The following is a 16,362-nucleotide window of genomic DNA, read 5'->3' as shown; positions in this document are numbered from 1 at the left end:
TTCTGCATTCTCTCTCTCTCTCTCTCTCAAATAAACAAATAAAATATTTTTTTTAAAATAGTTAAGATGGTAAATTTTATGTTGTGGGTATTTTACCAGATTTTCATTTCAGGGAAAATAAGACCAAAATCCAATAGAAAAACGGGAAGAAAATATGAGCCAACATTTTGCAATAAAAATGTTATGAAAATAGTTATTTTTCTTTCTTTCTTTTTTAAATGGTTCTTAATTAATGAAAATACCTAGTCCTATCATAATTAAAAGAAAGCAAACTTAAACTACCCTGAGATACCATTTGTAACCTATCAGATGGATAAAAAGAAAAAAAAAATATGACCCTCACATTCTGTAGTGAGATCATGGGGAAGAAACACTCACAAATTGCAAGTAGGAATGTGAAAGCAGAGGGTTCAGAAGTGAATTACTGTTTCATGCCTGGCTACCTATTTTAGAATGTAAGACAGTAGAAAGTAAAAACTGTGGATGAAGAGTGAGGATGCTAAGGACATACACACAAATATGCCTTGCAATTCACCCAGCCTCATGTTAAATGTTTCTGAATGTTTTGTATCAGTTCTTGCATCTAGTAAAGAGGCAAAACACAAAGTCTCCATAAAGGTTGGGAGGGAGGGAGGGAGGGAGGGAGGGAAAGGAAGGGAGAGAGGGAGAGAGGGAAGAGGAAGAGAGGGAAGAGAGGGAGGTAGGGGGAGACAGGCAGGGAGAGGGAGGGAGGAAGGAAGGGAGAGAGAGAGGAAGGAAAGAAGGAAGGAAGGAAGAGGGAGGGTAAGGGAAGGAGAGGGGGAGGAAGGAGGGAGGGAGAAGGATAGAAAGAAAGAAGGAGAGAGGGATGGAAGAGAGAGAGAAAGAAAAGAAATGAAGAGAAAAGAAAAGAAAGGAAGGAAGGAAGGAAAAGAAAAAGAGAAAACTTGGAGTAGCTGAAATTGGGCTCTTCCATAGATCCTCAGTACAGGGATGTAACCAAAGCCCTCCATCCCCAAAGGGAACTTGAAGAGACTTGGAAAGGCTGTACCCTCATCTGGGAACATGCCATATGAATTTCATTTTTGTGTAACCAGCTCCATAGGTTTCCACACCCTCTGCTGTGAAATAAATGTTATGTGTCATCATCTTCCCACCAATCACACCACAGCCACATGTTGTCATCCATGCAGTTAGTGCCTTTTTTTTTTAATCTAGCACCTAGCATGGGGTTAGAACCCTATAGATTCTCAATAAACAAGCATTATTATATCAATATTAGAACAGTGAAAAGCAAAATGTATTTCCTTTATAATGGCAAGTTTAAATTTTTTTTCCAGTTTCTGGAATAAGAACTGAAACACTTACTACTAATTCTCAAATAACAAATGGCAACAAAAATATAACTCTTAGAACCCATATTGTCATCCATGACATGCTTGTTCCTTCTGGCACAGAAAATGAAAATCTCAGTTCTAAATTTCTTCCTCTTCTAGAATGGATGTCATTAGCAGGTAGACTTAGAAGAAGCTATTTTGTCATAATTTCTTTGAACATTTTCAAAACAAGGAATATTAAAAAAATGAACTCACTCCTTTCTTTTTAATTTCACTGGTCATCTGTCAAAAGCAAACAAATAAGACATAATTAAATCAGGGAGAAAAAAATTGTAAGTGATTTAAATGTATGTATTATGTATATGTATTACTCTCTTAATAATACTAGTTATATTGTGATCAACATAAAATAATTACAAATTAAAATTATGTAAGGATAAACTTTTTAAAAAGACAACCTAAACTTACAGTTGGAGGATAATCTGGCTCTGGTATTGGAGGTGTTCTTTTATCCAGTGTTCTGTCTAAACTTCTTTTGGCTCCATCAATTCTGGATTATAGTTTAAAAAATTGTTTATAGTTAAACTATTTATAGTTATAAAAATGTTTGACTCTCTTGAAGACAACATTAAGATATATTATTAAAACATTACAGGGGGTGCCTGGGTGGCTCTGTTGGTTAAAGCATCTGCCCTTGGCTCAGGTGATGATCCCAGGGTCCTGGGATTGAGCCCCGCATCAAGTTCCCTGCTCTCAGGAGCCTGCTTCTCCCTCTCCTCCTCATACTGGACCTCTTTCTCACTCTCTCAAATAAATAAATAAATAAAATATTTTGAAAAAATTACAATTTGGGGGTGCCCGAATGAGTCAGTGAAGCATGCGACTCTTGACCTTGGGCTCGTGAATTCAAGCCCCTCGCTGGGGGTAGAGTTTACTTAAATAATCATCATCATAATAAAATATTACAATTTGAACATCTTTTCAACTATACTTACAGAAGAGATATTCAAGAGTTCTTTATCAACTAATGAATTACTGAATGTTACGTCAAAAACTAATGATGCACTATACGTTGGCTAATTGAATTTAAAAAAAAAATACAGGGGAGGAAATAAGATGGCAGAGGAGTAGGAGACTGAAATATCATTAGGTCCCAGGCGTTCAGCTAGATATTTCTCAAACCATTCTGAACACCTACAAACTCAACAGGAGATAGAAGAGAAGAGGAGCAGCAATTCTAGAAACAGAAAATCGACCACTTTCCAGAAGGTAGGATGTGCAGAGAAGTGAATCCGAAACGACAGGAAGATAGACCGCAGGGGCAGGGGCCAACTCCTGGCAAGTGAGAGAGCAGTGGAGCACAAAATCAGAACTTTTAGAAGTCCGCTCCACTGAGGGACATCACTCCAGAGGCTAAGCGGGGGGTGGAGCCCTTACAGGGACAGTGTGGTCTCAGACCCATGGGGTCACAGAAAGACTAGGGGTGTCCGAATGTGGCAGATCTCCCAGGTATCAGAGCGGGGAAGCTGGCTACCGAGATGGAGCTGAAGGAGTGGGCTCTCAGCTTGGGATGACTACTTAAACTGTGACCCGAGGCACAGTTGGGTGACTGCTCTTCAAGCAGGGACCCCACAAGTAGCAGATCCGGAGGACCTCCCTCCTTATTTCTCCAGGAGGAGCAGCAGGGGAAACATGGCAGGAATCTGCTGGGTTTGGAGACTCCAAATGGGGCCGTGCACCAAAGATAGAAACACTTGGTCACAGGCCACGTGAGCACAGAGTGCAGCCAGAGACCAGGGAGACCGGAGGGAAATACTGCTTTTCTCTGAGGGCACACTGAGGAGTGGGGCCTCGAACTCTTGGCTCCAATGGGGCTGGAGATTGGGAGGTCACCATTTTCATTCTCATCCTCCAAAGCTGTATGGAAAGTGTTTAGGGAACAAAAGCTACCAAGAGTGAACCTGAGCAGATTACTTAGCATGGTCCCTGGCAAGGGTGGTGCAATTCTGCCTCAGGCAAAAACACTTGAGAATACTACAACAGGCCTCTCCCCCAGAAGATCAATAAGAACATCCAGCCAAGACCAAGTTTAACAATCAATGAGAACTGTGGAACTCCAGAGCTAGGGGAAAGCAACACCTAGAATTCATGGCTTTTTTCCTATGATTGTTTAGTCTTTCAAAGTTAAATTTTTTTAATTTTATTTTTAAACTTTTCCTCTTTCCTATTTTGATGTTTTTTAACTATTTTATTGTATGAATGTCTTTTTAAAAAAAACTTTTAAATTTTTCATTGTTATACTCATATTTTATCCCTTCATTGTATTTAACCTTATTTTTTTAGACATATAGGTTTTTTTCTTTAAAAATTAGGGATTCAATTTCTTCTAATAGATCAAAATATACCCTAAATCTAGCACATGGCTTTGTTCTAGTCTCCAGCCTGAACATATTCTCTCCTTTTTTTTTCCCTTTTCCAACCAACTTACCTTACCAATTCCTTTTTTAGAATCTTTTTTAATCTTCATCTTTTCAGTCATATCTCATCCCTTCATCGTATTCACACTTATATTTGTATATATATATATGTTTTTCTTTAAATTTTGGGAGGTAGTTTCTTCTAAGAGACCAATACACCCAAAATCAAGTGCATCGCTCTGTTCTGTTCACCAGTCTAATATATATATATATATATATATATATATATATATATCTTTTTTTTTTTTAATTTTTCCCCCATCTTCTCCCTACGGGTTCCCCTAGCTTCTCCCCCCGAGTTTCGGGTCTCTTATGATGTGGTTAGCATATATTTTTCTGGGGTATTTGCTACCCTTTTAGTATTTTGTTCTCTCACTCATCTATTCTTATCTGGATAAAATGAAAAGGCAGAAAAACTCACCACAGAAAAAAAGAACAAGAGGCAGTACCAACACCTAGGGATCTAATCAATATGAACATTAGTAATACGTCAGAACCAGAGTTCAGAGTGACAATTATCAAGGTGCTAGTTGGGCTTGAAAAAAGCATGGAAGATATTAGAGAATCCCTTTCTGGAGAAATAAAATCCCTTTCTGGAGAAATAACTAAAATTTAATCAAGTTGAAATAAAAAAACCTATTAATGAGGTGCAATAAAAAATGGAGGCTCTTACTGCTAGGATAAATGAGGCAGAAGAGAGAATCAGTGATATAGAAGACCAAATAACACAGAATAAAGAAGCTGAGCAAAAGAGAGACAAACATTGACTGGATCATGAGGGCAGAATTCAAGAGATAAGTGATACAATAAAATGAAACGATATTAGAATAATTGGGATCCCAGAAGAAGAAGAAAGACAAAGAGGGGCAGAAGGTACATTGGATCAAATTATAGCAGAGAATTTCCCTAATATGGCAAAGAGAACAAGCATCAAAATCCAGGAGGCACAGAGAACCCCCCTCAAAAGCAATAAAAATAGGTCTATACCCCATTATCTAATAGTAATACTTACAAGTCTTAGTGACAAAGAGAAAATCCTGAAAGCAGCTTGGGACAAGAGGTCTGAAACATACAATGGTAGAAATATTAGATTGGCAGCAGACTTATCCACAGAGACCTGGCAGGCCAGAAAGGACTGGCATGATATATTCAGAGCACTAAACAAGAAAAATATGAGGCCAAGAATACTACATCCAGCTAGGCTGTCACTGAAAATAGAAGGAGAGATAAAAAGCTTCCAGACAAACAAAAATTTAAAGAATTTGCAAATACCAAACCAGCCCTACAGGAAATATTGAAAGGGGTCCTCTAAGCAAAGAGAGAGCCTAAAAGTAACAGACCAGAAAGGAACAGAGACAATATACACTAACAGTCACCTTACAGCCAATACAATGGCACTAAATTCATATCTTTCAATAGTTACTTTGAATGTAATGAGCTAAATGCCCCCAATCAAAAGACACAGAGTATCAGAATGGATTAAAAAAAATAAGGGATGCCTGGGTGGCTCAGTGGGTTGAGCCACTGCCTTCGGCTTGTGTCATAGTCCTGGGGTCCTGGGATCGAGTCCCGCATAGGGTTCCTTGCTCAGCAGGGAGCCTGCTTCTCTCTCTGCCTCTGCCTGCCACTTTGGCGCTTTCTCTCTCTCTCTCTCTGAAAATAAATTAAAAAAAAAAAAAAGAGACCACCCATCAATATGCTGTCTACAAGAAACTCATTTTAGACCCAAAAACACCTCCATATTTAAAGTGTAGAAAGCAATTTACCATGCTCGATATCAAAAGAAAGCTGGGGTGGCAAACCTTATATCAGATAAATTAGATTTTCAGCCAAAGACTATAATAAGAGATGAGGAAGGACACCACATCATACTTAAAGGGTCTGTCCAACAAGAGGATCTAAAAGTTTCAAAAGATCCCTAACATGGAGCAGCCAATTATATAAACTAATTAATAACAAAATCAAAGAAACACATCAACAATAACACAATAATAGTAGGGGACTTTAAGACTACCTCACTGAAATGGACAGATCATCAAAGCAAAAGATCAACAAGGAAATAAAGGCTTTAACTGACACACTGGACCAGATGGACATCACAGATATATTCAGAGTATTCTATCCTAAAGCAACAGAACACACATTCTTCTTGAGTGCACAAGGAACATTCACCAGAATAGATCACATACTGGGTCACAAATCAGGTCTCAACCAGTACCAAAGACTTGGATCATTCCCTGCATATTTTAGGCCATAACGCTTTGAAACTGGAACTCAATCACAAGAGGAAAGTTGGAAAGAACTCAAATACAAGAGGGCAAAGAGCATCCTACTAAAGAATAAATGGGTCAACCAAGAAATTAAAGAAGAATTTTAAAAATTCATAGAAACAAATGAAAATGAAAACACAACTGTTCAAAATCTTTGGGACACAGTAAAGGCAGTCCTGAGGGGAAAGTATATAGCAATATAAGCCTTTCTCAAGAAATAAGACAGGTCTCAAATAATACAGGTCTCAAGTACACAACCTAACCCTAACCTAAAGGAGCTGGAGAAAGAACAGCAAAGAAAGCCCAAACCCAGAAGGAGAAGAGAAATCACAAAGATCAGAGCAGAAATCAATGAAACAGAAACCAAAAGAACAGTAGAACAAATCAAACAACAAAACAACTAGGAGCTGGTTCTTTGAAAGAATCAATAAGATTGCTAAATCCCTGGCCAGATGCATCAAAAAGAAAAGAGAAAGGACCCAATCATGAATGAAAGAGGAGAGATCACAACCAACACCAAAGAAATACAAACAACTATAAGAACATTTTATGAGCAAATATACACCAGCAAATTTGACAATCTGGAAGAAATAGATGCATTCCTAGAGACATACAAACTACCAAAACTGAACCAGGAAGGAACAGAAAACCTGAACAGACCTATAACCACTAAGGAGATTGAAGAAGTCATCAAAAATCTCCCAACAAACAAGAGCCCAGGGCCAAATGGCTTCCCAGGGGAATTCTACCAAACATTTAAAGAAGAATTAATTCCTAATCTCCTGAAACTGTTCCAAAAAATAGAAATGGAAAGAAAGCTTCCAAATTCATTTTATGAGGCCAGCATTATCTTGATCCCAAAACCAAAGACCCTGTCAAAAAGGAGAATTACAGACCAATATCCTTGATCAACACAGACGCAAAAATTCTCACCAAAATACTAGCCAATAGGATCCAATAGTACGTTAAAAGGATTATTCACCATGACCACGTGGGATTTATTCCTGGGCTGCAAGGTTGGTTCAACATCCGCAAATCAATCAATGTGATACAATACATTCATAAAAGAAAGAACAAGAACCATATAATACTCTCAACAGATGCTGAAAAAACATTTGACAAAGTACAGCATCCTTTCTTGATCAAAACTCTGCAAAGTGTAGGGTTAGAGGGTACATACCTCAATATCATCAAAGCCATCTATGAAAAACCCACAGTGAATATCATTCTCAATGGGGAAAAATTGAGAGCTTTTCCCTTAAGTCAGGAACACAGCAGGGATGGGATGTCCACTATCACCACTGCTATTCAACATAGTACTAGAAGTCCTAACCTCAGCAGTCAGACAACAAAAAGAAATAAAAGGCATCCAAATCAGCAAAGAAGAAGTCAAACTCTCATTCTTTGCAGATGATATCCTACTTTATATGGAAAACCCAAAAGACTCCACTCCAAAACTGCTAAAACTCACACAGGAATTCAGTAAAGTTTCAGGATATAAAATCAATGCACAGAAATCAGGTGCGTTTCTATACACCAACAGCAAGACAGAAGAGAGAAATTAAGAAGTCGATCCCATTTATAATTGCGCCCAAAACCATAAGACATATAGGAATAAACCTAACCAAAGAGACAAAGGATCTGTACTCAGAACACTATAGAATACTCATGAAAGAAATTGAGTAAGACACAAAGAAATGGAAAACGTTCCATGCTCCTGGACTAGAAGAACAAATACTATGAAAATGTCTATACTACCTAGAGCAATCTACACATTTAATGCAATCCCTATCAAAATACCCTCAACTTTTTCAAAGAAATGGAACAAATAGTCCTAAAATTTGTACAGAACCAGATAAGACCTCAAATAGCCAGAGGAATGTTGAAAAAGAAAACCAAAGCTGGGGGCATCACAATTCCAGACTTTAAGCTCTATTACAAAGCTGTCATCATCAAGACAGTATGGTTCTGGCACAAAAACAGACACATAGATCAATGGAACAGAACAGAGAGCCCAGAAATGGACCCTCAACTCTATGGTCAACTAGTCTTCGACAAAGCAGGAAAGAATGCCCAATGGAAACAAGACAGTCTCTTCAACAAATGGTGTTGGGAAAATTGGACAGCCACATGCAAAAGAATGAAACTGGGCCATTTCATTACACAACACACAAAAATAGACTCAAAATGGATGAAAGACCTCAATGTGAGACAGGAATCCATCAAAATCCTTGAGGAGAACACAGGCAGCAACCTCTTCGACCTCAGCCACAGCAACTTCTTCCTAGAAACATTGCCAAAGGCAAGGGAAGCAAGGGCAAAAAATGAAGTATTGGGACTTTATCAAGATCAAAAGCTTTTGCACAGCAAAGGAAACAGTCAAAACCAAAAGACAACTGACAGAATGGGAGAAGATATTTGCAAATGTCTTATCAGATTAGGGGCTAGTGTCCAAAATCTATAGAGAACTTATCAAACTCAACACCCAAAGAACAAATAATCCAATCAAGAAATGGGCTGAAGACATGAACAGACATTTCAGCAAAGAAGACATTCAGATGGCCAACAGACACATGAAAAAGTGCTCACATCATCACTCAGCATCAGGGAATCAAAACCACAATAAGACACCACCTCACGCCAGTCAGGATGGCTAAAATTAACAAGTCAGGAAATGACAGATATTGGCAAGGATGCAGAGAAAGGGGCACCCTCCTACACTGTTGGTGGGAATGCAAGCTGGTGCAGCCACTCTGGAAAACAAAAAGTTGAAAATAGAGCTACCCTACGACCCAGGAATCGTGCAACTGAGTGTTTGCCCTAAAGATACAAGCATAGTGATCCCAAGGGCCATGTGCACCTGAATGTTTATAGCAATAATGTCCACAACAGCCAAACTATGGAAAGAACCTAGATGTCCATCAACAGATGAATGGATAAAGAAGATGTGGTATATATATATATATATATATATATACAATGAAATACTATGCAGCCATCAAAGGAAATGAAGTCTTGCCATTTGCAACAATGTGGATGGAACTAGAGGGTATTATGCTGAGCAAAATAAGTCAATCAGAGAAAATTATCATATCTCTCTGATATGAGGAATTTGAAAGGCAGGACAGGGGGTTGTGGGGGGTAGGGAAGGGAAAAATGAAACAAGATGGGATCGGGAGGGAGAAAAACCATAAGAGACTCTTAATCTCACAAAACAAACTGAGGGTTGCTGGAGGGTGGCGGTAGGGATAGGGTGACTGGGTTACCGACACTGGGGAGGGTATGTGCTATGGTTGAGTGCTGTGAAATGTGTAAGCCTGACAATTCACAACCTGTACCCCTGGGGCAAATAATACATTATATACTAATTTTAAAAAAATTTTTTAAATACAAGAGTTCTTTACCTTACTGAATTTTTTTATAAGAAACAAATCCCTTTAGAAACTCCAAATTTTAAAAAAAAAAGAAAAAAGGGGAAAAAATCCCAATAGTATTATCAATGAGACCTTACTTTTCAAATTATTCATGTGTACTATAACAAAATGAGACTAAAAATAAAAATCAAATTTTTTCCAATTCAAACTAACAGACAAATTTTAAGTTAATCCTGATGCCTCCTAGAACCTCATATGTATTGACCATGTTCAAAAGCCACCCTGTTAGAGCAGCCTCACCTTACCCCTTGGATTAAGTAGCACTTCAATCACTATCCGACCTCTTTATTCTCCACTTACCTTTGCTTCATAAAACTTACCCACCATTTTGACATATTGCAGGTCGTAGACTCTTTTGTTCCTCATCTTGTCTCTAATGCCCAGAACAGCACCCAGGCACATAATATGTACTTGATAAATAGTTTGAAAAGAGGGTCGCCTGGGTAGCTCAGTCAGTCAAGCACCTGCCTTTGGCTCAGGTCATGATCCCAGGGTCCTGATCCTGGATCCCATCCTGGGATGTCTCTCCCTCTACTCCCCCACTGCTTGAGTTCTCTCTCTTTCTCAAATAAATAAAATCTTTTTGAAAAAAGTTTGAACACAGGAATTTATCATCCATAAAATAAAGTTATATCATACTGAATGCTCATATTGTGCAAGACACTCTACTAGGTTTCATTAAAATATAATAACAACAATCTCAAGGAAATGATAAACTGAAAGGGTGAGGAGATCAAAACAGGTACCATATGAAAGGCATGGGGCCCTGACGGTTCAGAGGAGGGGACAAGTTCACTTCCAACTGGAGGAGTCTATAAAGACTACATGAACAAGCTTGCATTTGCAATGAACTTTAATAAGAGAGGAGATTTCAGGTGGAGATGTAGTTTTCCTGGGTAGATGGATTTGAATAGACATGACTCAACTGAGGAATAGAAAGGCAAGGGAATGATCAAAGAAAAAAACAGGGAGTAGTAGGGAGTTGTTCAATATGCCCAGAGGTTATGGGACCAAATGAAGATTAGTTTGGAGAAATGAACTGGAATATTCAACTAAGGGCCTCAAATAGGGTTTGTTTTTTTTAATTGAATAGACAACTCTTGCTGAGAGTTTTTGAGCATGTAAACATTTTTAGGAAGACAAATCTACCAGTTTGTAAAGGTATATATACTGGGGCAGATGGCCGAAGCAATAGAGTATACAAGGAAAAAGAAAAGACACCTGAGAAAGATTGGAGGATGCCAAACATGACAGGAATAAGAAAAAAACGCAATTGAAGGGGGCAAAGGAGATGTGATCAGAGAGGCAGGAGGCGAACCAAAAGGAATTTCAAGGAAAAGACAGACACCAAAACCATAAAAGCATGGACTGGTAAGTTCGAGAGAAACAAGAGCCATGTCTGTTTTGCTCACTGTTCTAGCCACAATATTTAGATAGTGTCCATCAAGGTCAATAAATACCTATGGAATGATCAGAATTGTGGATTTGGAAAAAATCTCATATATCTAATTCAGTACCTAATTTGATATATGCATACTCTCAAAAATATTAAGTTGTACCCTGAGGTGAGTGAGGGGAACAGCATTCATCACTCTCTGAGGTAGCCCAATTTATTGTCAGCTAGCTTATGTTCTTAGAAACAAATCTTTATGCAAGTTATATCCTTGTAACTTTTGTTCTCCAGAGCTATACACAAAAAGTCCTATTCTTTTTCTGTTACCCTTCTGAAACTTAATGATACCTATCCAGTTCTTTAAACTATTCCTGTCAATAAAAGCTACCACTGGTGATGAGCTCATTATGTTTTAGGCATTGGCTTAAGATCTTTACATGCATGGATCTCATTTAACTCTCACAAAAAAATCCAAAGAGAAAAGAATGATTCTTATCTCCATCTTACAGATAGGAAGGTCAAAATGAGTAAAGTTACTTTACTTGCCAAATTCACGCATGGCTCATAAGCTGCAGATATGGGATACAAACTCAGGCCTCTTTGATGCCAGTCTATACTCTTACCCAATAAGCAATCAGCCTCCTTCAAATGAGATGGTTCATAAAAATTCCTCTCTCTTTCTTGCTAATTTGGTTTATCAACATCCCTCTTAAAGTGTGACTCCAGAATTTCAGATGTTGTTTGACCAGTGCAGAGTGAATATTTTCTATCGCCCGTTCTAGACATTTTACATTTATCATAGCAGCCTAAGACTGCAATGTGGAGCTTCAACTCTTGACCCCAAGATCAAGGGTCCCAGACTCTAGTGACTTAGCCAGCCAGGCACTCCTGAATTAGCTTTGTTGAGTAGCCTCATTTCCATGTTAACTTTTATTGAGCCTGGCTAAATTAAAATTCCAAAGACTTTTTCATAAGAAGTAGGAAATGTGGCTGGAATATCCCCCTTCCTCTTTACTTTGTGAATCATTAAGGCCTCAGCCAGACTTCCTTTCATCTATCATTATTTTCCTGAATAGCCTAGCTCTCCATGATCCATACTTTCAAAGAATTTGCTTTATACTTCTGGACACTAGTTTGCACTAGCTGGCTTGCACTGTAATTATCCCAACAAAAATATGCTTGACCTCCTTGAGCTCCTTATATACAAAAGCCACCCTCTGAGATAGCAGCAATTTCCTGGGGCATGTTTTCTCCTACTAGCTATAAATAAAAAGAGCTAGGAAGAATATAAAAGTGAGCCTTTTCATTCTCTGTTTTTGCTTTGTGGGTTGACAGCCAGAAAAAAATAAATGAACACAAATTGGGTAATTTCAAAGGAACTATGTGAGAGACCACGTGCAGTGAAGGAGAGAAAAGCTGGTCTGAATCAAGAGGGAGATAATAGCCAAGGAAGAAGTGACTCATTCCTGGGACTCTGGAAAGCTACAAAATGATTTTTTTTTTCTTAGCCAAGTGTTCCCAGGCACTGGTCACAGGAGGGGCCCAGTTACTCCCAGGACACTTTATATCCTACCTTAGTCCTGAAACTCTCTATCAACAGACTTCACCCCAACTTGAAACCAGGAAATCTATGTTCCTATTGTCTAATAGGTAGAGGTAGCAAATGACGGAAAATCACAAAATCCACAGTCTTCCAAAAAAATAAAAACCTTTCATTGCAAATGCATTTATCCTAAATAAACACATGGCAATTCTAATCTCAGTATTAATATAGCACTATGCCTCAGGCAACTTTGAGACACTGTTATTAAACATCCAAATGAGAGAGTACTATTTATACATCTGTAAAAAGCACAAGGGTCAGGTTAACCTTTAAAAATTCCTTTATTCACTCATTCAGTTCATCAGCAATAACATGCCAGATACTGTGCTTTGTGTTGAGATCTCTGTGCTTAAGTATGTCAAAGTAAATAGAAAAGAATGGCAACAAAGACACTATACACTGTGTTGTTGAGGAAGTCACACTTCCTTTATCTATTTGCTGCTTGACCCTTCTGTACCCAACATCTAAATATTCTAATTCCTGAGGCACCTGAGTGGCTCAGTCCGTTAGACATCTGACTCTTGATTTCGGCTCAGGTCATGATCTCGGTCGGGGTCGTGGGATCAAGCCCCTCATTGGGCTCCACACTCAGCGTGAAGTTGGCTTGTCCCTTTCCCTCTGCTCCCCACCCCTGCTCTCTATCTCTCTCAAATAAATAAATAAAATCTTTAAAAAATAAATATTATAATTCCTAAAGGCTTAGTCCATGGCTGCCTTCTCCTCTTAATTTTTACTTTCTCTAGATGATCTGAACACAATTCCTCATAGCCTTAACAATCATCTGCATTCTGCTGACTCCCAAATTTGCATCTTTAGCCTATATATATATATATATGGAATATGTTAAGTAGGCAGCAGCTGGATAGATAGATAGACAGATCTATAGATATCTACTTATCTATCTATCCAGCTGCTGCCTACTTAACATATTCCCCCTTACATGTCACATAAGCATCTCAACTTCAAAAATTACCTCCCCAGGGGCACCTGGGTGGCTCAGTGGGTTAAGCCTCTGCCTTCGGCTCAGGTCATGATCTCAGGGTCCTGGGATCGAGCCCCACATCGGGCTCTCTGCTCCGCAGTGAGCCTGCTTCCTCCTCTCTCTGCCTGCCTCTCTGCCTACTTGTGATCTCTCTCTCTCTGTCAAATAAAAAAATAAAATCTTTAAAAAAAATTACCTCCCCAATCTCCTGGACTTCTGATTCTCTATAAATATATACACTACTATCTACCTTATTACCAAAACCAATCCAACAGCAAGTCTTACTAATTCTGGATCCAAACCTATCCCCTGTAAATCTGTTTCTCTCCTCTTCCACTGTCTCCAGCCTTATCCGAACCATGTAAAGCTTTCATCTATGTTATTACAAAAGCATCCTACCTGGGCTCCTTGTTTCCCTCTACTCCTGCCCTCTTCCCTTCCACCTCAGTCTATGCTTAATACCCAGACTGATATTTTTAAATGTAACTTGAATTTCAGGTCACATCCCAGTTTAAAACATTTCAATGGCTCCCACTGTTCTTTAAGTGGAATCTGAATTCATTATCATGGCTTACAAAGCCTTTCACGCCCTGTCCCCACCCTTCTCTCCACCTTCACCTGATACCACTTTGACTCCTTCCCAGGTTCCTGATACTCCAGAGACACTGGCTTTTGTCAACCCCCAGAACACATGAAAGCATTCATATTCCAGGGCTTTCATCACTTACTATCCCCCTTTGCTAGAGTGATATTCTCCAGTTTATTTAATGAAAAGTTTTGGGTGCCTAGGTAGCTCAGTTGGTTAAGTGACTGCCTTCAGCTCCGGTCATGATCTTGGAGTCCCATGATCAAGTCCTGCATCAGGCTCCCTGCTCAGCAGGGAGTCTGCTTCTCCCTCTGACCCTCCTCCTTCTCGTGCTCTCTCTCTCTTATTTCCTCTCTCAAAAAAAAAAAAAAAAAGAAAGAAAAGAAACTTTTTTTAAAATGAAAAGCTTCTAACACTTTATTTTTTTAATATTTTTTTTTTATTAACATATAATGTACTGGGACGCTTGGGTGGCTCAGTTAGTTAAGCCGCTGCCTTAGGCTCTGGTCATGATCCCAGAGTCCTGGGATCATGTCCCGCAAGGGCTCCTTGCTGGGCAGGGAGCCTGCTTCTCTCTACCCCTCTGCCTGCCACTCTGCCTACTTGCGCACACACTCTCTCTCTCTCTCTGACAAATAAATAAAATCTTTTTTTAAAAAAACCATATAATGTACTATTTGTTTCAGGAGTATAGGTCTATGATTCATCAGTCTTAAAAAATACACAGTGCTGTCCCACTACATATACCCTCCCCAATGTTCATCACCCAGCCACCCTTTCCTTCACATCCCCCTCTGCTTCAGCAACCCTCAGTTCATAAAATTTTATTTATTTATTTGAGAGAGAGAGAGAGCACAAACAGGGGGAACAGCAGAGGGAGAAGGAAAAGCAGGCTCTCCACTGAGCAGGGAACCCAATGCCCTGCTCAATCCCAGGGTTCTAGGATCATGACCTGAATCAAAGGCAAACACTTAACCAACTAAGCCATCCACACATCCCAGCTCCTTACTCTTCAGATCTCTACTTAAATATCATCTCCACAGGACTTTCCTGTGATGTTCCTAGGGACACCTTCCCTATCACTCTCTATCCCACAGTCTTACATCTTCAAGGTATCCATCACTACTTAAAAGGTTAACATACCCTTTTTGTTTGTTTTTATATGTTTACTATCTGTCTCCTCCCACTAGAATATAAAGACACAATCCCTTCTGTTGTCATCTCTTTGGTCTCCCCAGTAATAAGCACAATGTCTGTGTAACAGTTAGTAGGTAATATCACTAAATAAATGGATGCAAGAGAATATGTAGAAAAAGTTAAAGCTGTACAAAGGGGATGAGGAGAAGGCTTTCCAGAGGAGGTGATCCATAAACTCAGCCTTGAAGAACTAGTATAAATATTCAGGCAGACAAATACTTTCCAGTGAAGGGAATTGCAGGGAGCAATTGTGAAATCTATTTTTCACTAAACTGTGAAAAACATAATACACTCATAGAACTGTAAGTAGTTCAACATAACAGCGTGAGATGATGAAAGGTTTTGGAGTAAGAACAATATGTAACTCTTAGGGCAACCCCTTCTTCAGTCTCTAAGCCTACTAAAACATTGAATAGACCTACATTTATAAAGAATAAGAAAAGAATAGTACCCACCGTGTAGGGTAGTTGTGAGAAGTACAGATGAAGTGCTAAAAACAACGCTGAGAGTAAGCAGTGATTAGCATAAGCCCTATATTAACTATAGATATAGTGACATATATCTATACATTAAGTGACATATAACATATATATATATATATATACAGTGATATATAACATTTACTATTGTGATTACATTTTGTTCCTCTAATTGAACTTGATATTTTGTCCATGAATAATCTACATAGTTAAAGCTGTTTTATGAGAACATGAACACCAATCATTTCACTTGAACTCCAGAAAAGAATTATTTACCAATATGCTACTTACACTAACTGATTAATCGTCTTCTGCTGCTCCTTAGATCTTCTGTAATTCAGCAATTTACTTTGTGCTGGTGTGTCAACACCTATGTCTTCAGGGGGGCGCACAATAGGAGGTAACTTCAAGTTCAGAGCCTCCTTTTCTGCTGTGATTGCAGCTTTGTTCGGATCTGACATCTTGGCCTCCTGAAGATTAAAATGCTTTATACTCTAAGGAGAAAAATGCCCATAAAACCATTATTGTAAATGTTAGCTTCAATAAGCTCATAACATTTCTTAGCTTATCAATTCCAAAACTTCCCGACCTTTTGCAATCTTCCTCCCAAGTACCGTATTAGTCT

The 16,362-nt window shown here is 38.8% G+C and overlaps 1 protein-coding gene across 6 annotated transcripts in view; it reads right to left on the bottom strand.

Annotated features, from left to right (window-relative positions):
- The window catches only part of DNAH12 (dynein axonemal heavy chain 12), a 224,768-nt gene that overhangs the window by 199,407 nt on the left and 8,999 nt on the right, over window positions 1–16,362 (bottom strand). For all 6 annotated transcript variants that reach the window (XM_047691438.1, XM_047691441.1, XM_047691430.1 and 3 more), the window contains 3 exons: window positions 16,029–16,231; window positions 1,785–1,866; window positions 1,572–1,598 (listed from right to left, as the gene is read on the bottom strand). In XM_047691438.1, the coding sequence (XP_047547394.1) occupies window positions 1,572–1,598; window positions 1,785–1,866; window positions 16,029–16,198 (279 nt within the window). In that variant the 5' untranslated portion in view covers window positions 16,199–16,231. The remainder of the gene's footprint in view (window positions 1–1,571; window positions 1,599–1,784; window positions 1,867–16,028; window positions 16,232–16,362) is intronic.

The sequence above is a fragment of the Lutra lutra genome, chromosome 1 (assembly GCF_902655055.1).
Source record: "Lutra lutra chromosome 1, mLutLut1.2, whole genome shotgun sequence".
Taxonomy (NCBI): Eukaryota; Metazoa; Chordata; class Mammalia; order Carnivora; family Mustelidae; genus Lutra; species Lutra lutra.
Note: the sequence above shows the minus strand (reverse complement) of the source record. Positions and strands in the feature narration are given on the sequence as shown.